The sequence below is a fragment of the Lathamus discolor genome, chromosome 7 (assembly GCF_037157495.1).
Source record: "Lathamus discolor isolate bLatDis1 chromosome 7, bLatDis1.hap1, whole genome shotgun sequence".
NCBI classification, from domain to species: Eukaryota; Metazoa; Chordata; class Aves; order Psittaciformes; family Psittacidae; genus Lathamus; species Lathamus discolor.
Window position 1 is genome coordinate 3,137,738 of NC_088890.1, and position 23,824 is coordinate 3,161,561.

Here is a 23,824-nt window from a genome sequence, read left to right on the forward strand (position 1 = left end):
ACGGGAACGGGGAACGGGAACGGGAGCGGGGAACGGGAGCGGGGAACGGGAACGGGAACGGGGACGGGAACGGGAGCGGGGAACGGGGCGGACCGCGCTTCCGGGTTGGGAACGGAAGTGTGGGGATAAAGCGGCGCCGGCGCGGAGGGGAGCCCCGAGGTGCGGAGCGGGATGCGGGGCCGGGGGCTGAAGCTCCGGGACACGCCATCGGCGAGCCCCGCGCTGTGGCGGGCCGTGCCCTGCCCGGCGGCCGAGCTGCGGCTGGACCTGGTGCTGCCGTCGGGGCAGACGTTCCGGTGAGCTCAGCGGGGCTCGCTTTGTCCCGCACCCCCTCCGTGCCCATCCCCGTGGCTTCTGGGTCGGCCACAGCGTTTTCCCCCCTCCCCCCCAATGTGCGGTAGATGGAGGGAGAGCAGCCCCGGGGCCTGGACGGGCGTGCTGGGGGGCACCGTGTGGACGCTGCGGCAGGAGCGGGACCGGCTCTGGTACACGGTGTACGGCGGGGAGGCGGGCGCGGACACGGACCGGCTCCTCCGGGAGTTCTTCCAGCTGGATGTGGGGCTGCGGGAGCTGTACCGCGGCTGGGGGGCCGCGGACCCCCTCTTCCGAGAGGCGGCCAAAGACTTCCCAGGTGAGGTGACCCCACGGGGACACCCACAGCGCCCACCAGGCGCCCCCTTACCCCGTCCCTCCGCCAGGGGTGCGGGTGCTGCGGCAGGACCCCGTCGAGTGCCTCCTCTCCTTCATCTGCACCTCCAACAACCACATCTCCCGCATCACCGCCATGATCGAGCGGCTCTGCCAAGCCTTCGGCCGCCACCTCTGCCACCTCGATGCTCAGCCCTTCCACGCCTTCCCTTCACTCACAGCACTCACAGGTCCGGTGGCACCACACCGCTGCCACCATGGCCTTGACGGCATCCACACCTGATGTCCCTCAATGTCCCCACCAGGCGATGATGCTGAGGCCCGGCTGCGGGCGCTGGGCTTTGGGTACCGAGCCAAGTTCGTCAGCGGCACCGCTCGCGCCATCACCGAGGGGCTCGGCGTCGAGGGGCTGCACCAGCTCCGCACCGTGCCCTACGCCGAGGCCAGGAAGGTGCTGTGCACCCTGCCTGGTGTGGGCACCAAGGTGGGTACCGGGATGTGGCCGGGATGCGGAGCAGGGGCTGGGAACGGGCGGGTGATGGTGTGGTTTGGCAGCAGGTCGCGGACTGCGTGTGCCTGATGGCGCTGGACAAGGCGGAGGCGGTGCCGGTGGACACCCACGTGTGGCGCATCGCGCGGCAGCGCTATGGCATGGAGCTGGGCGGCCGCAGCATCACCCCGCGGGCGCACCAGGAGATCGGTGAGGGCAGCGCTGGGCCCAGACGTGTGCGACCCCCGGGATGGGGATGATGCTCCCGGTGCTCATCCTCTACCCACAGGCGACTTCTTCCGGGGGCTGTGGGGCCCCCGCGCCGGCTGGGCGCAGGCGGTGAGTACCCAACCCCGGGCACCCCAGGGCTCAGCTCGCACCCCCCAACTCACCCCCTCCCTCCCCACACCAGGTCCTCTTCTGCGCTGACCTCCACAAGGGCCGGGAGCCGGCTGTGAGCCAGGATCGGGACAAGGAGAGCTGAAGGCAGGACCGCTGTGGTGATGGGACCCCTTAGGGACACCCCAGGACGGACAGAGCCCCCCATCAGCGGCTTTGTGTGGGGGGGGGTCACTGCTGCTTGTCCCCTGCCTGCTGTGTGCATGGGGGGAGCTGGTGCCCTGGGCACTGAGGCTGATGGGGGGGCCAGGGCTGTGTGTGCACCCCGCAGGGCAGGGCAGAGCCAAGCAGCGTTGGCCTCTTGTCTTTATTACAAGCATTAAAATAGAAACATCCCTTTGGAAAACTCCTTGATCATGCTGGGGTGTGGGGCGGTGCCGGGGCAGGCGTGGGGTGCTGGGGGGGTGTGTGATGGGGGGCCCGGGACACAGCCCCAAGCTGGGGTGGGGGGGGCGCTCCTGTGGGCTGCCCCAATGCAGAGCTCTGCTGTGAGCCTGCAGTGTGGGGCAGCCCCACACAGCTCGGGGGAGCAGGGCTGGGTGTCCCCACAGTGCCCCCCCCGCTCCCCACCCCACACGGTGCCCATGGGAGGGCCGGGCCCCCCCCCAGCCCCCCAGGACGTGTCCGTGTGGGGCCGTGCTCAGTGTGGGGGCAGACGCTGGGCTCTGCTCGGGGGCAGGCGTCCGTGGTGCGACCCTGCGGGAGGAGCCGGGGGTCAGAGCCCGGCAGCAGCCCCAGTGGGGACACGATGGGGATGGGGGGGGGTCAGGGCTCACCGTTGCTGGTGCCCCCCCCCGGGCACTCGCCGGGGCTGGTTGGTGCTGTCTGCGCAGGGCCCTCCTGGCTGGTTCCCAGCTGCAGCTTCCTCATGTGCCTCACCACGGCCGTGGCGTTGAAGGCTTGCTGCCGACCCCACAGTGTCCCTCACCTGCCGTGGGGTGACCGGGGGGCCCTGGACACCCCCTTTACCCCCCCCCCCGTAGCCCCCCAGCACCCAGTGCTCACCTTCCACTTGCTCTTTGCGAAGTTCTTCTTGATCTGCTCGCTCACCGACTGGTGGATGTTCTTGTCCAGCGCCGTGTCCCCGGCGATCCTGGGCCGGGACAGGGGTCGGTGGGGCCTCCCTTGCCCCATGGCTGATGTGGGGTGAGTTATGGGGAGCAGACGGTGATGGGTATCCCCCTTACCAGGGATGCTGCAGGGCTTGCTCGCAGGTGAAGCGCTTGCAGGGGTCCTTCTCCATCAGGTGCTGGATGAAGTCTTTGGCTGGGATGGGGCACGGAGCAGCCATGAGCACCTGCGCCTGCTGCTACCCCGGTACCAGGCCACCACGCCGGTGTCCCCACCCCTCCATCCCGGTGTTCCCGCTCACCCGAATCCGAGATGTCATCCCAATAGGGTGAATCAAACTCATACTCGGCCCGCAGAATCTGCTCGAAGAGTTTGGCATCGTTCTCATCATAGAATGGGGGGTAACCGCAGAGCCTGGGGGGCAGCAGGGAGGGGGACTCCATCACTGGGTGTCTCTGGGGGGTACTGGACCCCACGGAGGGGTTCGGGGCGGGATGCGGGGCACATACAGGATGTAGGCAATGACCCCGATGGACCAGCAATCCACCGCCTTGCTGTAGGGCTTCTGCGCCAGCACCTCGGGGGCTGCAGGGGGGCACAGCAGGGGTGAAGGGGGACCCCGACCTGGGGTGGGGGGGGACACCCCATCCCCGCACCCAGGCGCTCACCCACGTAGCCGGGGGTGCCGCAGGCCGTGGACATGACGCTGCCGCAGCCCTCGATCTTGGACAGCCCAAAGTCACTGATCATGATCTTGGAGTCCTCGTCCATGCTGTAATAGAGCAGGTTCTCGGGCTGCGGGGAGGGGGCGGTCAAGGACGGGGGTGACAGTGGGGTCCATCGGGGGGGCTTTGTGAGTGTGTGTGTGTCCCCCAGCCGCTCACCTTCAGGTCCCGGTGGACGATGCCCATGTCGTGCAGGTACTTGACGGCGTCGAGGATCTGCCGGATCAGGGCGCTGGCGTCCCGCTCCGTGTAGAAACCCTTCTCCACGATGCGGTCAAAGAGCTCCCCCCCCGAGACCCTAACGGGGGGCAGCACGGTCAGCATGGCCCCCTCTGGACCCCCCCTGTGCCCCCCATCATCACTCACAGCTGCATGATGAGGTAGAGGTGGGTGCTGCTCTCATAGATGTCATCCAAGGCCACGATGTTGGGGTGCTTGATCCTGGGCAGGGGGGGAGAGATATATGATAAGGGGGGGGGGGGTAAGTGGGCTCCTGGCTGCCCCCCAGCCATGGCCCCCACCGTATAGAGAGCATCCGGGCTCGGTGCCGCGGGGCATCACGCGCCAACAGCTATTTTGGGCACTGGGAACAGTGCGCAGTGATGGGTGCTGGGAAGGGGGAGTCACGCGGGGTGATGGGGAGGGGGACGCAGAGTGGGGACCCCCCCCCCAGGTGCTGGGCCAGCTCTTACTTGTGCAGGACGGCGATCTCGTTCTCGATGCTGGTCTCCTTCCCCTCCAGCGCCTTCTTGGCGATGCACTTGATGGCCACGAGCTTCCGCGTCGCCTTCTCCTCCGCCAGGACCACCTCGGAGAAGGCCCCCCTATGGGGAGCGAGGGGTGAGCGTGGCCGGAGCAGCCGCGGGGGCCATGGCAACGGGGAGCAAGTCCAGCTATTTATAGGAGGAAAGGGAGCGGGACACGGGACAGGCAGGGATGGAGCACCCGGCATCCCTCCCGCTGCGGCTGCACCGGCCCCTTATCAGGCAGGATAAGGCTGAGGGTGAGTAGTGATGGGGATGGGTTTTGGAAGCCCCATCCCAAAGGATGAGAGCAGTGCTCAGGTGGGAGGGTGGCTGCCGGCATTCCCTAAGCCTTGCCGGAATTAACCTGCTAATCCAGTGTAAGAGCCTTATAGCGCATCGGGCACCCCTGTGCCACCAGCATGGGGATCCTTGGTGGGATAGCCACTGTCACCAGCACCCAAGGGTGGTGTCAAACAGCACCGCAACCCCTTGCCCATCTCTTTCCATCCCATTCCCAACCGGGATTTGGTCCAGCATTGGACCTGCTGCTATTCCACCACCGTGAACTGGGGTTATATCACTGTAATATCCCACACCATTCCCACAACTCACGTGCCCAGGACCTCCCGGAACTCATAGATCCGACGAATATCCTCAGTCCTCTTCTTCCAGCTGGATCCATCCTGCCCCAGCGGCATGATGCCCCGTGGGGACACCCGTGTCCTATCCATGACACCACTGAGGTCGGTGCGGGGACAACGGGGGGTGATAAAGGGATGTGGTCCATGGGTGGTGGTGATGGGGATAACGGAGTTTGGGGCGTTTTGGGGGGGGAAGACGCCTTGGGCCCCTCCCGTTGCTCGCCCGCCCCGCGCACCGCCCGGTGGGCGGTGCGCGGGGCGGGCGAGCAACGGGAGGGGCCCAAGCAACGCTTCTGGGTGCGTTTGGGGGTCCCCATAATGCAGCGTTTCCCCCGTTTCCCCCCTCTCAACACCGTCCCTTCACCCCTTACCGACGTGTCTGCGGTGGCCCCGGGCCCCCGGCGGTGGTGACGCCTCCCAGCGCTGACGTCACGGGGAACGGGGGTGTGGCCACCCAATGGGAAGGGCCGGGTTTGGCGCGGACGCGCGCGGCTACGCGGGAGTTTGGCGGCGCGGGATGACAGGGGGGGACGTGGACACTGGCACACGTGGGTTTGGGGACACCACCCCCCCCCTTTCCATCTCATGGGGTGTGGGGAGGGCTTGGGGACCTTGGGATTGTGTTGTCCCCTTCACGTTGAGCCCAGTATAAGCAGGACCCCCCCCATTCCCACCCTATGGCATCCTGCCCACCCCAATATCCCCAAAGCCATCACACCATTGCTTACACCAGAGCTGCCTTTATTTCTACATGGTGGTAGAAAACAACAGTACATGAGGGGCCCGGGTATCACCCCAGTGTGTCCCTTCCCACCCCACACCCCAGCTGTGGGGTTGGGATAAGCCCCCCCAGGGCCATGGGGAGGGATAAGGGACTGTGGGGACTGCACCACAGCCACCATCAACATCCATCCCTTGCGGTGGCCTGGTTGGTGTCACCCTCCGTGAATAACAGAGGGACACAGGAGTGGAAGCTACTGGTGAGGGGGGGACCCTCGTGTCTCCTGGGTGGGTGACAGCCCATGTTGGGTGGCCAAGCAGGCCTGGGGCATTCAGGCACCTGCACCCCTCTGTCCCACACTGCACGGTGAGCACAGGCGTGCTGGCACCTTGCAGGTGACAGGGACACAGCCACCACCCCTGGCTGCTGAAGTCCATGGCCTTGGGGGTATCCTCAGCCCCCATTACCCATCCAGCAGCTTGAGGATGCTCTCCCGCTCCTTCAGGGTCTTCCAAGCCTGGTCCTTCTCCTTCTTGGTGGGTGTTCGCTTCTTCTGCCGGGCTGCCATGATCTTGCGGAAGGCATCCATCACCTCGTTGTCAGCCATGCGTACGCGCTGCCGCAGCTCCTGCCTGTGCAGCTCCTCCTTGGCCAGCCTATGGACACGGGGGCATCATATTCACACCTTCCTGCTTGTCAGCAAGCCCCTGCACCTGGATCCCTGCCCGCTCTCACCGCAGCAGCTCGTGCTTCTTGGCGCGGTTGTGGGCGCTGAGCGCCTTGAGCTCTGCCTGCCTCTTGCGCAGCTCCGCCAGGACCTCGTCCTCTGAGTCCTCTGCCGGCCGGTCCTCCGACTCTAGCAGGCCCTGGGCCACCAGCTCCTCCTTGATGCGTCCCTCCAGGGACTTGGTGTGTGGGACGCTGCAGGGTGCAGAGGGAATGCTGCTTCGCTCCCCAGCACTCATCATCAGGCAGGGAAGGCACCGAGCCCCGAGCCCAGCTCACCCGCTCACCTGAAGGGCTTGTTCTGGCTGCGGGGAGACGTTCCAGCCCCGTCAGCTCCTGAGTCCTTGCCGGCGATCTCGGGGATGGGGGAGTCCTCGACAGGGGAGATGATGTTCTCCTGGTGAGCAGAGCACGAAGTGGTCACAGCACTGGAGCGCGGTGGCACTGCCCCATGGATATGGGCATGGCACAGCCCCACGGAGCCCACTCACCTCCACGAGGGCCTGCAGGAGACGCTGCGTCAGGGGCCCAAAGGGACACCCATCCTCTGGCTGCTCGTGCTGGGCTTCTGATTTCTTCAGGAGAGCATCGACATCTGTCAGGAAGCAAGATGGCAAAGCCCCAAACAGAGGTGAGCAGCGGGGCAGGATGCCCTTCACCCCCAGGGCTTAGTGTGGATGCTCACAACCCCTCTGGGCACCGTCAGGTTGGGGACAGCAGCACCTTTGGTGTCCAGCTCGGTCAGGGGCCCCAGGACTCCTTTCTTCTTGTCAGCAGCGGCTGCTGCCCGGGCTCCATCCTTCTGCTCCTCCAGCAGGTCCTCCTGGGCCCAGCGCTGGGAATAATGCTTCCCCAGGGGCGGGATCTGCAGGAGCAGGGCTCGCACAGCTCCCAGAGCCTCCCGCCTCATTGGCACCGTGGCATCGTTCCAGCCGGGAACGCTGGCTGTGAGGTGCAGGAAGGAGCAGGGAAAAGGGAGGGTAGGAAACGGGCTTGGGGGGTTTTCACCTTGTAATGCTCAGCCTCATCCTCCGGCGGCTTGAGCAGCTCCTCCAGGACTCTGACCTCCTCATTGGTGAGGTCGGCACAGTACGGCTCCACCGACGCCCAGAACCTGTCGGGATGGATGAGCTGCGATGGAGAGCCCCAGGGGATCCCGCGGGAGCTGGCACACAACCTCCAGGCACCTCTTCCCTGGAGCCAGCCCTCACACCGGGAGCTCCATCCCGCAACACCCACCTGTTTGGAGCATCATTTTTGGGAATGCGGGGCACGTCAATGGGATCATCCTGGAACTCGTATTCCTGGATCTTGGGCTGCAGGTTCTTTGATTTGGGCCGGCCGGGGCCAGGCCCGGTCCCGTGCCCCCCTTTGCCCTCCAGCTTCTGCTTTTTGGGCTTCCCGTGTTTGACAGAGGTGCCCACATCGTGCTCCTTGCTCAGCTTCAGGAACCGCCGGTCGCCCTTCTTATCCTGCCAATCCGTCAGGATCTGCAAAGAGAGGGATACCCGCGGTCGGGTGCGGGCAGGGAGGGATGCAGGCAGCTGAAGGACCGCGATGAGGAGCATCCCTACGGCACCTGAGTCTCGGCCTCCAGCACCCGGAGGCGGCGGCTGGCGGAGGAGAGCAGCGTCTCCAGCTCCAGCTGCAGCGTGTCCAGCTCCTCGATGCCGATGCCGTCGTCCTCGGAGCGGGCCAGCACGGCCGTGTACCGGGGGCAAACCTTCCCGTGGTCCACGGACTTGAAGTCGTGGAACTGCAGCGGGCAGTCCTTCAGCTCGGACATGGCGGCGGAGCCGGGGGGATACCGGAGCGGAGCGAGGGGCTGCACGGCCGCTCGCCCCTTCCGGCCGCCGTCCGTGGTGCTCGCCCCGCCCCTCGCCTTCTGCGATTGGCTCAGCCACGCCCAGTGCCCACCGCTCATTGGCCCGGCCCTCTTTCCATCTCGCTTCCCTAATATGGAAGCTCTGACAGGAGCGTACCAAGCACAGCGGAGGGGGGTGGTGAAGCGGTGCGGGATCCCGCTGCGGGACGCCTCTGCCGCTCCCGCTCTCCAGCGCGGCCTCATCCCCGCCGCACCCTCGCTCTGTGCCTCGGCGAGGCCTCACTGTCCCCTCCGGAGCCCTCGGCTTGGGATAGGGCGGGGTAGCAGACACCCGTCACCCCCCCTCCCGCCGCAGTGGGAGGTGCCGCGCATCGGGGAAGAGGCGACCGGCTACTTCCGCCTGCCGGGACCGGACCGCAGCAGCCACCATGGTAGGGCGGGGGGCGCCGGGCCGGGGGCGGCGGGGCCGGGGGCAGCGGGGCGGGGGGAGCTGCGGGTGCCGGTGCCGGTGCCGGTGCCGATGCCGCCGTGTCCCCGCAGACCGCCACGCTGCGCCCGTACCTGAACGCGGTGCGCGCCACGCTGCAGGCCGCGCTGTGCCTCGAGAACTTCTCCTCGCAGGTGGTGGAGCGGCACAACAAGCCCGAGGTGGAAGTGAGGTACGGGGGGAGCGGGCCGGGGTCCCGGCGGGGCTGCCTGGGGGCGGACGCCTCGAAGCGTCCGGAAGCAGCGGAGAGGAAGGGGCCTCCCCGCGGGTCCCCGTTCGGTTCTGATCCCCCCCATCCCCGGTGCTGAGCTGTGAGTCAGCGCTGCCTTCCTCTGCTCGCAGGAGCAGCAAGGAGCTGCTGTTGCAGCCGGTGATCATCAGCAGGAACGAGAAGGAGAAGGTGCTCATCGAGGGCTCCATTAACTCCGTGCGCGTCAGCATCGCGGTGAAGCAGGTGAGGTTTGGCCGCAGGGGGAAGCTTCAGTCCCCTCTCGCTTCCCTCTCACTTCCCTTCCCTTCGCTCTCCCCAGGCCGATGAGATCGAGAAGATTTTGTGCCACAAATTCATGCGCTTCATGATGATGAGGGCCGAGAACTTCTTCATCCTGCGCAGGAAGCCCGTGGAGGTGAGGGGCTGGGATGGGGCCGAGCTCCCAGCACCGGGGGGGGTCTCCAGTGATGGATGTGCGGATGCATGGTTGGTGTCCCGGGTGTTCATCCCAGGGCACTTCTCTCTTCCCCAGGGCTACGACATCAGCTTCTTGATCACGAACTTCCACACGGAGCAGATGTACAAGCACAAGCTGGTGGACTTTGTCATCCACTTCATGGAGGAGATCGACAAGGAGATCAGCGAGATGAAGCTGTCTGTCAACGCCAGGGCCCGCATCGTGGCGGAGGAATTCCTCAAGAACGTGAGGCTCGGGAACGGGAGGAGGCGGATCGCTTGTGTTGGGATTTTGGGAGCAGGGTGTGGGGCTCCAAGCCAGTGTGGTTCTAATGCCCAGAGCCCCCAGTCCCACCTATGGGGACAGCAGTGCCAGAGTGCCCAAGACCCTCTTGGGGACAGGGTGGGAGGATGTCCAGGGCAGGGGGATGTCCAGGGCAGGGGGATGCTCATGGTGGGAGGATGCTCAGGGTGGGAGGATGCCAAGGGTGGGAGGATGCCCAGGGCGAGGGGATGCTCATGGTGGGAGGATGCTCAGGGCGGGGCGATGCTCAGGGTGGGAGGATGCTCAGGGCGGGGGGATGCTCAGGGCAGGGGGATGCTCAGGGCGGGGGGATGCTCAGGGCGGGGGGATGCTCATGGTGGGAGGATGCTCATGGTGGGAGGATGCTCAGGGTGGGAGGATGCTCAGGGTGGGGGGATGCCCAGGGCAAGGGGATGCTCAGGGTGGGAGGATGCTCAGGGTGGGGGGATGCCCAGGGCAAGGGGATGCTCGTACCCCCTTTGTGTGTGAAGTGCTGGGTTTGGGATCCCCAGAGCACGCTGGGGGGGGGGGGGGCAGCAGCCACCAAGGCCGCAGCCCTGCGGTGCTGGGGCACACATGGGCTCACAGCCGCCTCTCTTCTCCTCTTGCCGTGCAGTTCTAGGCCGTGGTGCAGGACCCCGTGGCTCCCCAACGCTTGTGCCTGCTCCCGCACCCCACCGAGGATGGCCGGGCCGGGCCCTGCCTGCCCCTCACCGTGCCGGGGGGGCCGTGCCGGGAGCAGCGCCCGCTTGCGGCAGAGCGGCCCCGGCCGTGCCCGTGTCTCGTCGTGTTTTATAAACGGTCTCGTTTGCTGTAGCCACTGCCTCGGGCTCTTTCCTCTCGCCTTAGCGGGGCGGGACGGGGCATGTGGGACCGGAGGGGGGGGCAGAGCCCGTGGAACACCGCCCCCCCCCCGGGGATGTGGAATGCCCGGCTCCTTCTGGAGCTCCATAGCAACTGCAAATGGAGAGGGCGGTCCCAACGGTGGGGGCAGGACCTGTGGTGGGAGGAGCAGGGGGGTGGCCTTAACAGGGGTGATAAATGGGGTTGAACGGGGATGTTGGGGTGGGGGGGAGGTGGTGTCGAGATGTGGGGCACAAAAGAGTTTGAGGGTTGGGGGTGTTTTGATGTGAAAGGGGTCAAGAAAGGGGTCCGGGAGGATGGGGGTGACACACATGACACTGGGGGCTGGTGTTTGTACCCCCCCGGGGCAGTGGGGCCAGTGTGGTGGCCAGGGCTGGTGCAGTGCTGGTGCAGTGCTGGGGGGGTCCATGTGCTGGACCCGACCTCAGTCACCAAGGGGAGAGGGGATGCTCTTGGTCCCTGGGGATGCAAAGGAGTCACCCTCTCATTGGCACATGGACCCCCCCAGCTGGGCTTGGTGGGGGGGGGACTGCCAGAGTAGGCAATGTTCCTGGTGTTGCTGGGGGGCTGAGAGGGACCTTTGGGCCCCGTGAGGCACCCCTGGGGGTTGCAGAGCAGCCGGGACCCCAGCGCGAAGCTCTGACCTGGTGCATGCTTGGTCACCATGGAGCTGCTGAGGACCAGGCAGCCCATGGAGGAGGCCATTAAGGTGGGGCTTGATTACAACTCCCCCCCCCCCCCCCCCAACATGCCATGTACATGTGTTTATTGCATTTATGGCTGAGCACTTGCATCCCTCCCCAGGAGAAGATCTTCACGGTGCGGGGCCCCTACCCCATCATCTGCAATGTGCTGCGGGCACGGGGCTGGGTGAAGAAGTTCTCCAACACCATCAGGGTGGGCACCCACTTGGGGCAGCAGCAGGACACCTGGAAGCTGCTGGATGAGGAAGACAGTGGCGATGAGCAGTGGGAGGCAGTGCGGGGTCCAGAGCCAGGGTGGGCATCCTGCTAGGCTCAGCCCTCAGTTGAGATCCGGAGCCTCCTGAGGAGGAGGTGCCCACTGGTATGATGAGGACCTCGATGGCATCCACAACATCATGGTTAGTGAAGAGGGCCAGGGCTGGACTCTGCAGGGCACAGCCTGGGCAGGGCGGTGAGGGTGGGATGGGGGCCCCACAGCTCACCCCAGTCCCCTCTGTCCCTCCTGCAGTCCTCCATGGTGTGGGTCCAGACACTGACCTTCATCTGGACCAGCCAGAGTGAAGATACCAACTTTCAGCTGCTGCAGATGGTGAACCACTTCAATGGCATTGGAGCCTTCACCACCAAGGTGAGAGCCTGGGGATGCCGGGGACGTGGTGCTGTGGTGCCTGTCACCTTCGGTACCCAAACCTGCTGTGGCCTCCAAGTCACTCATGGACACCAAGCCTCCTGCGATGCCCCAGCCAAGGGGCAGAACCACTCAGCTCCCACAGGCTGGCGCAGCACAGGTCCAGCCACCTCCTCCGGGGCAATTGCACTCCTTCTTCTCCTCTGGCTCTATCCCACAGGCACCACCACAGCCAAACCCCCTGGTCCAGAGGGCTCAAGTCACTGCCCCTGTGTGGGGCCAGTGCCCTGCCTAGGGCACCCCCTCCACAAGCTGCAGTCCCACCAAGGACCCTGCCTGCATGCCCTGGGCAGCCGAGCTCTGCTGCAGGCAGGGGTCACGCAGCAGCACCTGTGGGCAGGCAGAAGAGCTGCTACAGGCCATGAAGGAGGAGATAGCATCCTGCTCACCCTAAGTGGGGCAGCACGGCTGCAACCACTTCCCCCTTACCTCAACCAGAACCCGTCACTGCACAGGGACACCCACCCCACCAACCGTGGGGGCAATGAAACAGTATTGAAACACACTGACCGTGTTTCACAACCCCGCATGTGGGGTAGAAGGACGTAGTGGGAACCGGGGCTGCGGGCAGGAACTGGGGCAGGAAAAGCCACCTCTGCTCCTGCCTGCAGTCACAGCTGTGAGACAGAGCCGTGGCAGTGGTGACACCGGCAGTGGGAACCAGGTCAGGCACTGGTGTCACATCACCATGGGAATGATGTGTCCCCAGGAGAAGAAACGGGTGCTGCGACACCGCGGTGAGAACTGGGGATTTAATAGGGCGGCAGAAGGCACTGGGTTGGGGGTCCCCCTCCATGGGTGCTACAGGTCCAGGTGCCCGGACAGCCCCAGGCACTGCAGTGTGCGCAGGAAGGGGGGGGGTGGTGGGGCCCGGATCGGGCCCTGCGGCAGCACCAGCTCCTGCAGGTGGATGTGGAGCGGGAGGTGCCGGAGCTGCTGCGGGGAGAGCCCCAACCGCTGCAGCAGCGCCTCGTCCAGCACCTGCAATGAGGGCAGCAGCTCAGTGGGGCCCTGGGGGCGGTGCTGAGCCCCCAGCCAGCACCCACCAAGGCCATGTACCTGTGTGCGGGGTGCGGTGGGCTCGGGGGGCAGGAGGAAGGGCACCCCCAGCACCCTGCCCACCCGGGACGAGTGCTGGTGGTCACCCAGAGCCGGGCACAGCAGCAGTGTCAGGTGAACCGGGAGCTGCTCCGGGAAGGCTGGAAGGCAGCGGGAAGGGCAGTGGGATCACGGGGGGGGGGGCACAGAGAGGGGTTTTGGGGCACCACTCACCCGTCCTGGGCTGGAGCTGGAGCAGGGCGCAGCCCCCCGCGGCCCCCAGCACCCGGTACCGTGTCAGGGTGTTCTTCACCTCCTTCCTGGCCAGGCTCCTGCGTCCCGGCGCCGGCACCGGCACCACCTGCGGCACCACCACAGCCTTCAGCCCCTCGTTCTGGGTCACCCCCCCTGTGCCCGTAACCCCCCGGCACCCCCTTACCACAGTGGTGTCACCCTGCTGCTGCCAGCGCAGCCCGGTGCGGATCTCGCCCTCCGGCTCGGCCGGGACCCCCACGGTGACGGCGCTGTGGGGAGAAGGGGGTGAGGAGGGGACAGGACCCCTCCATGGGGCCATGGTGACACCCCGGGGACTCACCGGTACGTGACTGGGTACTGGCCCCGCTGGCGAGCACCGGTGAAGAACTGCTGGAGCTGCTCGGTGGCGCGATGGCAGCTGGACAGGAGGGTGAGGCCGGAGTATTCCCTGCGGGATGCGCCAGCTCTGAGCCCCACAGCGGGGGCGCGGCCCCCCCGAGCCCCCTTCATCCGTACCTGGCCGGAGCCTTCACCACGTGCAGCTCGGCGGGGAGCCCCAGGCGCCGCCGCAGCGCCGGCAGCAGCACGGCCAGGCTCAGCTCCCCGGGCCGCCCTAGGCAAGGTTGGGGGGGGGGGGGAGGTCAGCACACGTTGTGCCCCCAAACCCGATCCCCCCCCAATTCCTGCACCCCCCGGCCCGCACTCACCCAGCACGGGCAGGCCGTGGGGTTTGCTCAGCGCCAGCACGGCTCCTGGTGAAGGGATGCGGGTCAGGATGTGGCCGGCCCCCCCTGCCCCCCCCACCCCCGAGCTCCCCTTTGGTACCTTCCCGGTGCACCACAGAGGCCTCCAGCAGCCCCAGCGTCTCCTCAGGGCCCAGCGGCCGCCTCCATCTGCGGGGTGTGAGTAGGGGGGGGCAAGAGTGGAGCACACACACTCCCACCCCCGTCCCGGTTGTGGGACACCCCCGGTTATGGGAACCCCCCTCCGGTTGAGCCCCCCCCACCCCCCGAGTTACCGGAAACCCCCGGTTATGGGACACCCGCCCCCTCCCCGGTTACGGCCCCCCCCGGTTATTCCCCCCCCCCGCCCAGTCTGACCCCGCCGCTCTCGCCCGCCGCCCCGCGCGCGCCAGCCCGGCCGCCATGTCGTCACTGCGCGGAGGCGGAGCCGAACGGGGGCGCTCCTCGCATCTACCATAGAGCCGACCCTCCCGGCAGCGCAGAGCGGCCTTCCTCAGCGGTCGGTGCCGGCGGGGCTGCGGCTATAGAAAGGCGGAAGTGCGGGCAGAGCGTCCCGCCGGCAGGTGGGGTGCGGCGGGGGGCGCCGGGCCGGCTGGGGGGTCTCACCCGGTGTGTGTTGGGGGGGGGGGGGTGTCGGTCCGGTCCCGCTCACGCTGTGCCTCCCCAGGGCAGCACCATGGCTTCCCGCGGGGGGCCCCGCGCTGCCGGCACCGACGGCAGCGACTTCCAGCACCGGGAGCGTGTGGCCTCGCACTACCAGATGAGGTGGGTGCCCGGCCGGATGCGGGTGTGCGTGCGGGGCTCCGTGTCCCCCGTCCATCACCCGGTGATGCCCTGTGCTCCCCCCGCAGCGTGACCCTGAAGTCGGAGATCAAGAAGCTGATCTACACGCACGTGTGCATCTGGCTGCTGCTGCTGGCCCAGATGTGCGTGGGGCACCTCAAGCTGCTGCCCCACGACCAAGTGGCCATGCCCTACCAGTGGGAGTACCCGTACCTGCTCAGCATCCTGCCCTCGCTGCTGGGCCTCCTCTCCTTCCCCCGCAACAACATCAGCTACCTGGTGCTCTCCATGATCAGCACCGGGCTCTTCTCCGTGGCTCCGCTCATCTATGGGGCCATGGAGATGTTCCCCATGGCGCAGCAGCTCTACCGGCACGGCAAAGCTTACCGCTTCATCTTCGGCTTCTCGGCTGTGTCCGTCATGTACCTGGTGGTGGTGGTGGCCGCTCAGGTGCACGGCTGGCAGCTCTACTACAGCAAGAAGCTGCTGGACTCCTGGTTCACCAGCACGCAGGAGAAGAAGAAGAAATGAGGAGCGACGGGGTCTGTGAGGGATGGAGCTCTGCAGCTGGGCCCTATGGGGCAGCGCGGGCGCGGCTCCGGTGCGGGCTCTCCCCCCCGCCCATCCCGGGACCAACGTGTCTGAGCCACGCCACGGCTCCGGGATCGCATGTAACGGGGGGGGGCCCGGTGCTGGGGAGGGGGTCCCGATCCTCCGCGTGTTTCTGTATGGAAATAAAGCAGCTCCGCGCTCCCACGCGTGTCTGTGCCGCCCGGTGACGGGGCGGGCGGAGCGGCGGGGCCACACGTGCCGGCGGAGGAATGCGGCGGGGCCGGCCCGGGGCGGGGCGGGGAGCGGAGCGGAGCGAGTCGGAGCGGCCATGGGGCGCTCGGTGCTGCTCGCTGCCGCCGCCGCGCTGCTGCTGCTGCTGCCGCCGCTCACCGGGACCGGAGCCGCCGTCACCCGCCTCCGGGTCTCCTCCAACTTCGTGAGCGACGGGGGAACGGGGAGGCGGGGGGGAGGGAGGCGGGGGGCGGGCGGCGCCGCGCTCACTCCGGTGTCTTTGCTTGCAGAAGTGCTGGGCCACCGGTGAGTAGCGTCGGGACCGGGTCTGGGACCGGGATGGGGCTGCGAGCGCGGGGCTCCACCCGCTCGCGGATACCGGGTCCTGGAGGCGGGGGTTCCCCTTACCCGCGGTTCTCCCTCCTCGGGGCTCCCCCCTCCCGGTGTTCCCGGTGTTGCCGAGCACCCGCCCCGCCGCGGACTCCCGGTCCCGGCTGTACGCGGACCCCGGCGCACGGCCGCCGCTCTCTGCTCTCCCTCCCGCAGCCGACAGCACACTGAGCCGCCCCCGGTGCCGCCGCCCGTCCCGGTCCGGGCCGCCGCTGAACGCACCCGCCCTGGCGCTGGGCAGGGCCCGCCTGTGCCTGCCCGCGCAGCGCTGCCAGCCCTGCCTGCGGGTGCGCCTGGCCCTCCCCGCCGCAGGTACGGGCAGGGGCACCGCGCACGCCCCGTCGGTGGGGGGGATGTGGGGGTAAAGGGGAGCTGGGGGCTCACCTCCCGCCCGTGCCCGCTCCCCACGCTGGTTTCCCGCAGAGCTCGGTGATGTCCGCGGGCTCCAGCTCAACTTCCTGGAGCTTGGCTCCAACCGGGCAAGCTGGCTGCAGGTGTGGCGGCGGCACCGGGCAGCGGGCAGCTCACCGGTGAGTCCGGGGTGGGTTGGATGGGGCGGACCCGTCGGTGTCCCGCTGACAGCCCCCGCACACCCCGGTTCCCGCAGTGGCAGGTACAGTTCGACTGCTTCCCGGTGGAGAGCGGCCGGCAGGTCCTTGTCTCCCTCCATGCCATCCCCGACCGAGGCTGGACCCTCAGCCGCAGCCGCCTGGTCGCTGCTGAGCCGCCCGGTGAGGCTGGGGGGGACCGGGGGGGTCTCGAGGAATGGAGGGGGACACACACGGGCACCAGCTGATCCCTGCCTGCTCCGCAGGACCCGTCTTCACCCATACGTGGGTGCCCGAGGCAAGGGCCATCGAGGTGTGGGTGCCCGAGGGCCCGGCCCTCATGGTGCGGCTGTGCCATCAGCTTGCCCTGGAGTGCGAGGAGCTGCCCTGGCCCTTCCACCAGCAGGTAACGGCTCCGTTCGCCACAACACCGGGCTGGGATCTGTGTTCCCCTCCACTGATGCTGCCTCCATACCATAGGTGCTGGTGCCGGGGGGCCACCACATCTCACTGCCATACGAGTTCCTGGTGCCCTGCTTATGCATCGAGGTGCGTTGCCCATCCCCGTGGCCTCTGGGACTGTGCAGTAAGGGCTCATCCTGCCCTGACCCCCCCACTCTGCTCCTCCAGGCCTCCTACCCTCACCACGACAGCGCACGCAGTAAGCGCTGCCCCTTCCGCGACCGGCCGGCTGCCTGTGAGTGCCTATGGGGAGAAGGGACCCCGGTCCTGGGGGGTGTCCCCCCCACCAGCCCCACTGACCCGGTGCCTCGCAGATGGCCCCGAGCTGTGGGCCTCGGTGCGCTTCCACGACTACAGCGCCAGCAGCAAGGACCAGATGGCGATGGTGCTGAGCGCCAGCTGCCCCCTGCATCCCCGCGCCACCCTGTGCTGGAGGGAGGTGGTGGCTGAGGCTGCGCCGTGCCACGACATCCCCAACTCCACGGCCAGCGAAGAGGACCAGGTAAAGGGTCCTGGGTTTGGGGTGCTGGGGCACCCACCAGACCCCCAGGGACCCCCGAGGTGCTGCAGTGCCCATGGGCTGTGCAGGTTCGGGATGGTGATGCTCTCTCTGCCCATTCCAGGCATACACACTGGACAAGGTGGATGTGCACCCCCAGCTCTGCTTTCGGGTAAGCCCCCATGGGTAGTTGGGCACCAGTGCTGAGGGGGCTCTGGGGCTACCCCAGCCCTTTACTGATCCCTGTTCTCCCCAGTTCTCCTATGGGAACAGCAGCCACGTGGAGTGTCCCCACCGGCCAGGTGAGCCCTATAGATCGGGGGCACCCCTGCCCTGGGGTCCCTCGCACCCCTCATCCCCTTGGGCATCCCGCAAGCCCCCTGCTTCTCTCCCCTGTGACTGCAGAGACCGCCTGGAACGTCTCAGTGAGCGTCCGAGGGCTGCAGCTGCGCCTGCGCCTCATCTCCAGCATCCCCGCGGCCTTCAGCGCATGCCTCTGCCAGCGCCGGGGTGGGCAGTGCGAGCCCGAGCCCCCCCTCTACACTGTCACACAGGTGAGGGGTGTGGGGCTGGGGGGGGGACGTGGTGGGGACCGACCCACACTGACCCTTCTCTTGTGCTTTGCAGCCAGAGGGCTCAGCCCCGGGGGAGCTGGCGCTGCTGCTGCCGATGCAGGTCCTGGGCAGCTGCGTGCTGGTGAGGTGACCCCCGTACCAGCACCCCCACAATGGGGGGGACCCCAGCCCCAGCCCGGCCCCTCCTCACACAGCCTCTTCCCCAGGTCTGGCGCTCGGATGTGCGCTTTGCTCGGAAGCAGCTGCTCTGTCCCGATGGTGAGTGCGGGTCCCGGGGAGCCACAGGGGGGGGGCATTGGGTGTTCACAGGCCCCCCCATTCCCTCACTGCCCCTCTCCCAGTCTCCCGCAGGCACTTCGGGCTGCTGGGGTTGGCGCTGGTGCTGGGGCTGGTGGTGACCGTGCTGCTCCTCAATTGCCGCGGCGCCTGGAGGCCTGATGATGGTGAGGGGCCCTCCGGGGGGATGCGGGACGGGGGAGCAGTGCTCATGGTACCCATGGGGCGGGGGCGCCGCGGGCTGACGGTCGGATGCCCTTGGGGGATGCCGGTGGGTCCCCAGGGCGTGGGGAGCGGCTGGGGCAGGGCTGTCACCGCTGTCCCCTCCACCCGCAGGTCCCGCGGGCGCCCGCCCCGTGCTGCTGCTGTACTCGCCGGACTCGGAGGAGCACCTGGGGCTCGTGTGCGCCCTGGCCGAGCGGCTCCGCTCCGGGCTGGGCTGCGACGTGCGCCTGGACCTGTGGGAGGCGGGCGGCTTGGGGCAGGCGGGGACCCTGCCCTGGCTGTACGCGCAGCGCGGCACCGTGGGCCGGCAGCGCGGCACCGTGCTGCTGCTCTGGAGCCGCGGCAGCGCCCGGCTCTTCCGCCGGTGGCGGGGCGGGGCGGCGGGCGGGGACCCCCCCGGGGATGCTCACGACATCTTCGGGGCGGCCATGTCCTGCCTGCACGGGGAGCTGGGCGCGGCGGGGCGCGGCAGGGGCTGGGTCCTGGCCTACTTCAGCCGGCTCTGCAGCCCCCGCGATGTCCCCCGGCCGCTGCGGCCCCTGCCCACCTACCGCCTGCCCCGGCAGCTGCCCGGGCTGATGGGCGCCCTGCGCGGCAGCCCCCCGGCCCCTCGCCGCTGCTGCCCGGGCGGGGTCGGGGGGCTCCTGCACCGGCTGGGGGCCAGGGAGGGCAGCCCCCCCCCGCGGCACATCGGAGCGGCTGCCGGCACTTGAGGGGTCGCGCTTGGGGCTGAGCTGGGCATTGCGGGGGGCGGCCCCCCGTTGTGGAGGTGCAGGGCTCGGCGGTGCCCGTGGGGGCACAAGGAGGAGCTGGTCCCAGCCGTAGGATGTGCTGTGGACAGGGATGAGCGTCCAGCCCATGGGGCTGGGAGCGGAGGTGCTGTCCCGGGCAGGGGCAGCTTTATTTCCGCACAGGGATGTGCTCCAGAGGAAAACCAGGACCTGAGAAGTCCCTCGGGATGTCACAGACGGGCGAGGGCTGGAACACAACGGAAGAAGCTGAGTCGTGGCAGGGGGGGCTCCTGCCCTGCCCGGGGCATGGGGGGCAACTGCTGGGCACAGCCTGGCCCTGCTCCTTGCTCTTGCTGCCAGCAGGACCGTGTCTGGGGTGGAAGCAATAAAGGCGCCGTTTCACCCTCTCCTGCTGTCCATCCATGCCGTGTGCTGGGGTGCCCGGTGCTCCCCTGCAGCATGGCAGGGGGCAAGAGGGGGGTATAGGGCAGGACATGGCATAACCACGGCTCCATGTGCGGCTCCGCCTGGTCTGGGTTCCGAAACCACCGTGCGCTGGATCCCGTCCATGGGGATCAGGGAGGCCCCACCCCGGGGCGGCACCAGCGAGGACCCGGGTGTCCGGGATCGGAGCAGGAAGCGGGAGCCGGTGGCGGCCGCGGGGCCCGTGGAGCCGGGAGCGGGGCTGTGGGGAGAGAACAGCGTGGGGCCGGGGCACCCCACGGCCCCGGCCCCGCCATGGGTGCGCTGGTGCCGCTGGTGCTGGTGCTGGTGGTGACGGGCGGGCGAGGTGCCCCCCGCGACACCTTGGCCTGCACGCAGGTGGGTCGGTGGCACCAGCACAAGGGCTGCCGGGCACCGCGGCACCGGCTTCACCATCACCTCCCGCCAGGGCCTCGCCTGCCGCCTCTTGGGTAAGTGCCACTGCCACAGCCGCGGGCACACGCAGGACGTGGGGCATGCACCCATGGCCCTGCACCCATGGACCCGTGGCCACTCTCTGTCTCCCCCCACCCAGACCCCGACGTGCTGTGCGGGACGGAGCCGCAGGGACCTCACCGTGGGCTGGCTCTGTCTCGGCTGCGGCTGGAGCCGGCGCTGCGCTGCACCGGAGCCGGGGCCTGCTCTCCCTGCCTGGAGGCACGGCTGCGCCTGGCTGTGCCCCGCGGCACCGCGGGGCCGCGCATCCCTGCGGCAGGGCACGGCGGTGATGCGGGCCGGGGGTCAGCAGAGCACGGGGACCCCTCGCCCCAGCACAACGCCAGCGGGGTGCTGCTGCTCGCCGCGCACACGTACACCTCGTCCCGCTGCGTGGCCGTGGAGGTCTGGGCGCCCATAGGCACTGCGCTGCCCGGGCGGACGCTGGTATGGAGGTGGGGGTACCAGGGATGGGTGTCCCCAGCAGTCACTGGGCACTGTGGGTGCTGGCACTGGTGCATCTCTGTGGTGTGGAGGTCCTGTTCCTGTATTGCCACAGCACAGTGGTGGTTTTCCTGCCCAGGGCTGGGTTACGTTCCGGTGCTTTGAGGCACCGCTGGGCTCTGAGCTCCATGTCACGGCGTACACCACCACACACGGCCATCAGAGGCTGAGCCAGCGGCAGCGGGTACCAGGTGAGCCCCCCCCCCATACACCCCAATGTTTCAACACCATCCCCCTTGTGCCTGCTGACACCCTGTCCCCACAGACTGCTCATGGCCTGTGGCACAGAGTGCTGTCCCCCAGTGCCAAGGTAGGTGATGGTGACCCCCCACACCTTGGTGCATGTCCACTATGGAGGGCTGGGTGATGGATGCTGGGGGAGAGGGTGAGGGTGACCCCTGCGGTGCTGTGCCCTGTGCTGTGGTGCTGTGCCCTGTGCTGCAGCGCCCAGGCTGCAGGTCTCCCCGGGGCCCAAGGAGGTGGTCATCGAGGTGCAGGGGGTGATGCCAGGGCACAGCTACACCCTCCGGCTCTACCACAACCAAAGCCATGGCACTGGCGGGCCAGGGCGCGTGGTGACTGTGGTGAGTGTGACCCCTTCCTTCCCTGACCCCCCCACCCTGGCTGGCTCTGTCCGCTGCCCCCCTGCCCCGTCCCCGGGAAGCTGTGTCCGTGTTACAGGCAGGGCGCTGGTGTCACCCTGTGCTGGGTGACACTGCCAGGGGGGGGGATTTGCCGTGGGGTGACCCACGTCTGGTTGCCAGCAGCAGAGCAGCAACGTAACCTACAGCCTGCCAGCCGAGGAGGTGCTGCCCTGCCTCTGCCTGCAGGTCAGTGTGCAGGTGGGCACTGCGTGTCCCCCCCATCCAGCATCCCGAGGCCAGCATGGACACTCCAAATCCTTCTCTGTTTTCCTCCCCTCCCAGGTCTGGCTGGAGACCCGGGACCCATTGCGGGCCACCCTGTGCCCCTTCTCCCATGGTACCTGTGCTATGGGGCTGGGCTGGGACACAGAGGGACCCATGGGGACACCATGGGGTGACACTTGTGTCCGGTGCCACCACAGATGCCGAGGCCTGGCAGCGGCTGTGGGCACGCAGCCGGCTGGTGCTGCACGCCGAGGCACAGGCACTGACCTGCTCCCTCTCATCCCCCTGCGATCTCCCGGCTGAGCTCATTCCCTGCTGGCAACCAGCACCCACCGAGCCCTGCCAAGCGCTGCCCAGCCTGCGGCACCCCGCTATGGGGCAGGTGAGTGGGGCTCCATGGCACACGGGGAGCACCGGAGGGCTGTGGTGGCACTGATGGAGCATCCCTTCCACCCACAGGGATCCCAGGAGCTTGGGGGGCTGTGGCCGCACCCCAACCTTTGTGTGCAAGTAGGACACCCCTCTGCCCCACAGCTGCCCTATGGCTGCCCCATGGGCACCCCTGGGTGCTGCTAACCCGCTCTCTGCAATAGGTGTGGAGCAATGGGCAGGTCCGGCTGAGCCAGTGTCTGCGGGACCGTGAGTAGAGATGGGGCGGGAGGGCAGGGGCAGCCCCAGGGGTCTGGCTGTGGGGCAGGAGCCCCCCCTGGATCCCCCCCCAGCCCCTGGCTCACCCGCAGGAGCACTGCCCGGCCGCCCCGATGACATCCTGCTGCTGGAGCGCCATGGGAACACCTCGCTGTGTGTGCTGGAGCGGGGCGCATGCACCCCCCTTGCCAGCTTCAGCAGCACGGTGAGCGCAGGGCCCCCGTGTCCCGGTGGCGGTGGCACCGCGGCACAGCCGGCTCACCCCGCGCTGGTGTTGCAGGGATCGGGACACCCGGGGCTGCTGGAGCAGGAGCTGCGGCGGGATGTGGCGATGGGACAGTGCAGGCAGGTCAGTGCGGGCAGCAGCGGGGACACGTCCCGGTGGGTGACGTGTCCCCAGTGTGTGACAGGTCCCTGTGCCCACAGATCTGGCACCATGAGAACAGCACCGCGGTCACACTCTGGGCCTGCCCCATGCATAAATGTGAGTGTCCCTGGCGGTGCCATGGCAGTTTGGGGCTGGTGGGTGCCGTGGGTGCCCCATGGACACTGTCCCTGTCCCACAGACCTGCGTGCCCGCTGGGTGCTGGCATGGATGGGGGTGCTGCTGGGAGCTGCTTGCCTCCTGCTCCTGCTCCTGCTGAAGAAGGAGACCATTAAAGGTGAGTGGTGCCCATGGGGGGAGTGTTCCCATCCCGAGGCCCCCCTCTCAGGACCTCACCTCACCACCGTTCCTCCCCACAGGCTGGCTGAAGTCCCTGAGGGTTGATTACAGCTCTGAGGGTGAGTGTGGGGTGAGCCTAGGGTGATGGGGGGTCCCCATTAGGGCTGGTCCCTGCTTGCTTCCCACCATGGCTGCCCCATAGGTTGGGTTGGGGTGTAGGGGGACAAAGCAGAGGATGGGAATCCTATGGTAGTAGGGTTCCCAACCTACCTCCCACTGTGGCTGTTCCTTAGGGTGGGTAAGGGGATGGGTCCTGCATAGGGTGGGTAAGGAGATGGGTGGTGGCCCCCTGAGCACCCCCATAGGGTACCCAGGGACGGGTTCAGACACTGACGATGCCCCCCAGCCCCGCTGCGCGGCCGGCGGGCACTGCTGGTGCACGCGGTGGAGCCGGTGGCAGAGCGGGCGGCCTGTGCCCTCCTGGCAGCCCTGCGCCCGCTGGGGCTGGCCGTGGTGGCAGCACCGGGAGGCGGCAGCGGGGCGGCAGCGTGGGGACCCCTGCCCTGGCTGCACGCACAGCACCACCGGGCGCTGCGCGGCGGGGACACCATCATCATCCTCCTCTCACCGGCGGCCGTGGCTGCCGCACGCCAGTGGGACGCTGACCCCAGCCCCGGTGATGTCCCCACCGCAGCACCCTGCGAGGCCTTCGCTGCGGCGCTGTCCTGTGCCGTGCCGGCGCTGGCGAAGGGCAATGGGCGCTATGTGGTGGCCCGGCTCGAGGCCTCGGTGCCGTTGGTGCCACCGGTGCTGCGGGCAGCCCCTGCCTTCGCTCTGCCCAGTGAGACCATGGGGTTCCTGCGGGCGCTGGCAGCACCGCGGTGGCGGGGACGGTGGCTGGAGCCGTACGTGGCGGCGGTGGCTGAAGGGCTGCGGCGGGCGGTGGGGGAATAAACAGTGATGGCAGGAGTCCAGCCTCGGGGGTGTGCGGGAGATGGGGAGTGGGATGGACTGGGGAGGGGTGGTGGGAGGCAAGGGGGGAACTGGGGAAAGGCATCGGGTCTGGGCTGGGTTGGCTGGAGAATGGATGGGGAACTGGGACAGTCTGGGAGGGATGATGGGGAACTGGACCAGTTCGGAGTGGGATGATGGGGAACAGGGCAAATCTGAAGAAGATGAGGGGGAACTGGACCCGCTAATGGGGGAT

General features: G+C 68.0%; 8 protein-coding genes across 11 annotated transcripts; 5 read left to right on the forward strand and 3 right to left on the reverse strand.

Annotated features, from left to right (window-relative positions):
• The first annotated feature begins 109 nt into the window (after positions 1-109).
• On the forward strand, positions 110-1,883 carry OGG1 (8-oxoguanine DNA glycosylase). Of its 3 annotated transcripts, none has more exons than XM_065686985.1 (7): positions 110-296; positions 402-631; positions 699-878; positions 954-1,132; positions 1,204-1,348; positions 1,428-1,477; positions 1,551-1,883. In XM_065686985.1, the coding sequence occupies exons 1-7, from the start codon at positions 172-174 to the stop codon at positions 1,620-1,622; spliced, it is 981 nt and encodes a 326-aa protein (XP_065543057.1). In that variant the 5' UTR covers positions 110-171; the 3' UTR covers positions 1,623-1,883. The 3 variants fall into 3 exon arrangements, 2 of the variants coding, with proteins under 2 accessions (XP_065543057.1, XP_065543058.1); XM_065686986.1 differs by having other exon boundaries at positions 1,207-1,348; XR_010614233.1 differs by having other exon boundaries at positions 1,204-1,477; positions 1,551-1,598.
• Positions 1,884-2,091: 208 nt separating this feature from the next.
• CAMK1 (calcium/calmodulin dependent protein kinase I) lies at positions 2,092-4,901 on the reverse strand. Its single transcript, XM_065686984.1, has 11 exons — positions 4,692-4,901; positions 4,026-4,157; positions 3,700-3,774; positions 3,493-3,631; positions 3,277-3,403; positions 3,118-3,193; positions 2,910-3,022; positions 2,725-2,803; positions 2,543-2,630; positions 2,314-2,440; positions 2,092-2,233 (listed from the first exon to the last, which is right to left on the reverse strand). Exons 1-11 carry the CDS (start codon positions 4,808-4,810, stop codon positions 2,178-2,180), a joined length of 1,131 nt encoding a protein of 376 aa, XP_065543056.1. The 5' UTR covers positions 4,811-4,901; the 3' UTR covers positions 2,092-2,177.
• Positions 4,902-5,444: 543 nt separating this feature from the next.
• Positions 5,445-8,054, reverse strand: TADA3 (transcriptional adaptor 3). The gene is made up of 8 exons (XM_065686983.1): positions 7,747-8,054; positions 7,407-7,657; positions 7,176-7,281; positions 6,891-7,032; positions 6,659-6,762; positions 6,455-6,564; positions 6,177-6,362; positions 5,445-6,097 (listed from the first exon to the last, which is right to left on the reverse strand). The coding sequence occupies exons 1-8, from the start codon at positions 7,951-7,953 to the stop codon at positions 5,905-5,907; spliced, it is 1,299 nt and encodes a 432-aa protein (XP_065543055.1). The 5' UTR covers positions 7,954-8,054; the 3' UTR covers positions 5,445-5,904.
• Positions 8,055-8,230: 176 nt separating this feature from the next.
• Positions 8,231-10,156, forward strand: ARPC4 (actin related protein 2/3 complex subunit 4). Its single transcript, XM_065686987.1, has 6 exons — positions 8,231-8,423; positions 8,533-8,651; positions 8,822-8,933; positions 9,010-9,105; positions 9,223-9,393; positions 10,067-10,156. Exons 1-6 carry the CDS (start codon positions 8,421-8,423, stop codon positions 10,070-10,072), a joined length of 507 nt encoding a protein of 168 aa, XP_065543059.1. The 5' UTR covers positions 8,231-8,420; the 3' UTR covers positions 10,073-10,156.
• A 2,288-nt stretch (positions 10,157-12,444) lies between these two features.
• On the reverse strand, positions 12,445-14,368 carry RPUSD3 (RNA pseudouridine synthase D3). The gene is made up of 9 exons (XM_065687087.1): positions 14,100-14,368; positions 13,825-13,892; positions 13,707-13,751; positions 13,516-13,612; positions 13,340-13,447; positions 13,184-13,268; positions 12,979-13,105; positions 12,766-12,905; positions 12,445-12,687 (listed from the first exon to the last, which is right to left on the reverse strand). The coding sequence occupies exons 1-9, from the start codon at positions 14,144-14,146 to the stop codon at positions 12,508-12,510; spliced, it is 897 nt and encodes a 298-aa protein (XP_065543159.1). The 5' UTR covers positions 14,147-14,368; the 3' UTR covers positions 12,445-12,507.
• On the forward strand, positions 13,842-15,281 carry JAGN1 (jagunal homolog 1). Of its 2 annotated transcripts, none has more exons than XM_065687089.1 (3): positions 13,842-13,901; positions 14,410-14,507; positions 14,594-15,281. In XM_065687089.1, the coding sequence occupies exons 2-3, from the start codon at positions 14,419-14,421 to the stop codon at positions 15,054-15,056; spliced, it is 552 nt and encodes a 183-aa protein (XP_065543161.1). In that variant the 5' UTR covers positions 13,842-13,901; positions 14,410-14,418; the 3' UTR covers positions 15,057-15,281. The 2 variants fall into 2 exon arrangements, with proteins under 2 accessions (XP_065543161.1, XP_065543160.1); XM_065687088.1 differs by lacking the exon at positions 13,842-13,901 and adding an exon at positions 14,153-14,305.
• Positions 15,282-15,346: 65 nt separating this feature from the next.
• IL17RE (interleukin 17 receptor E) lies at positions 15,347-19,421 on the forward strand. The gene is given in 17 exon segments (XM_065687086.1): positions 15,347-15,395; positions 15,398-15,513; positions 15,599-15,614; positions 15,855-16,010; positions 16,122-16,228; positions 16,306-16,429; positions 16,513-16,652; positions 16,727-16,795; positions 16,877-16,943; positions 17,023-17,210; positions 17,332-17,379; positions 17,464-17,509; positions 17,613-17,761; positions 17,835-17,903; positions 17,989-18,040; positions 18,124-18,225; positions 18,395-19,421. Coding segments are annotated over 17 exon segments (2,100 nt in total). The 3' UTR covers positions 18,997-19,421.
• An 80-nt stretch (positions 19,422-19,501) lies between these two features.
• IL17RC (interleukin 17 receptor C) lies at positions 19,502-23,586 on the forward strand. Its single transcript, XM_065687085.1, is given in 18 exon segments — positions 19,502-19,700; positions 19,703-19,836; positions 19,907-19,928; positions 20,033-20,379; positions 20,516-20,627; positions 20,702-20,746; positions 20,881-21,020; positions 21,204-21,266; positions 21,363-21,417; positions 21,503-21,687; positions 21,765-21,815; positions 21,899-21,944; positions 22,046-22,158; positions 22,234-22,302; positions 22,380-22,437; positions 22,520-22,615; positions 22,698-22,736; positions 23,024-23,586. Coding segments are annotated over 18 exon segments (2,241 nt in total). The 5' UTR covers positions 19,502-19,582; the 3' UTR covers positions 23,572-23,586.
• Positions 23,587-23,824: the final 238 nt, after the last annotated feature.

Excerpts from the sequence above, each read along its gene's own strand:
- OGG1 (XM_065686985.1), top strand. The coding sequence starts at position 172 with ATGCGGGGCCGGGGGCTGAAGCTCCGGGACACGCCATCGGCGAGCCCC. Across the intron at positions 1,133-1,203 it reads TGCCTGGTGTGGGCACCAAG|CAGGTCGCGGACTGCGTGTG; the intron begins GTGGGTACCGGG and ends GTGGTTTGGCAG. Across the intron at positions 1,349-1,427 it reads GCGGGCGCACCAGGAGATCG|GCGACTTCTTCCGGGGGCTG; the intron begins GTGAGGGCAGCG and ends CTCTACCCACAG.
- CAMK1 (XM_065686984.1), bottom strand. The coding sequence starts at position 4,810 with ATGGATAGGACACGGGTGTCCCCACGGGGCATCATGCCGCTGGGGCAG. Across the intron at positions 3,194-3,276 it reads CGGCACCCCCGGCTACGTGG|CCCCCGAGGTGCTGGCGCAG; the intron begins GTGAGCGCCTGG and ends GCCCCCCTGCAG. Across the intron at positions 2,804-2,909 it reads GGATGACATCTCGGATTCGG|CCAAAGACTTCATCCAGCAC; the intron begins GTGAGCGGGAAC and ends GCCCCATCCCAG.
- TADA3 (XM_065686983.1), bottom strand. The coding sequence starts at position 7,953 with ATGTCCGAGCTGAAGGACTGCCCGCTGCAGTTCCACGACTTCAAGTCC. Across the intron at positions 7,282-7,406 it reads AAAAATGATGCTCCAAACAG|GTTCTGGGCGTCGGTGGAGC; the intron begins GTGGGTGTTGCG and ends CCATCCCGACAG. Across the intron at positions 6,763-6,890 it reads GACCGAGCTGGACACCAAAG|ATGTCGATGCTCTCCTGAAG; the intron begins GTGCTGCTGTCC and ends GCTTCCTGACAG.
- ARPC4 (XM_065686987.1), top strand. Across the intron at positions 8,652-8,821 it reads AAGCCCGAGGTGGAAGTGAG|GAGCAGCAAGGAGCTGCTGT; the intron begins GTACGGGGGGAG and ends CTCTGCTCGCAG. Across the intron at positions 8,934-9,009 it reads TCAGCATCGCGGTGAAGCAG|GCCGATGAGATCGAGAAGAT; the intron begins GTGAGGTTTGGC and ends CGCTCTCCCCAG.
- RPUSD3 (XM_065687087.1), bottom strand. The coding sequence starts at position 14,146 with ATGGCGGCCGGGCTGGCGCGCGCGGGGCGGCGGGCGAGAGCGGCGGG. Across the intron at positions 13,106-13,183 it reads AGCAGGGTGACACCACTGTG|GTGGTGCCGGTGCCGGCGCC; the intron begins GTAAGGGGGTGC and ends GTGGTGCCGCAG. Across the intron at positions 12,906-12,978 it reads CCAGCTCCAGCCCAGGACGG|CCTTCCCGGAGCAGCTCCCG; the intron begins GTGAGTGGTGCC and ends GCTGCCTTCCAG.
- JAGN1 (XM_065687089.1), top strand. The coding sequence starts at position 14,419 with ATGGCTTCCCGCGGGGGGCCCCGCGCTGCCGGCACCGACGGCAGCGAC. Across the intron at positions 14,508-14,593 it reads GCCTCGCACTACCAGATGAG|CGTGACCCTGAAGTCGGAGA; the intron begins GTGGGTGCCCGG and ends CTCCCCCCGCAG.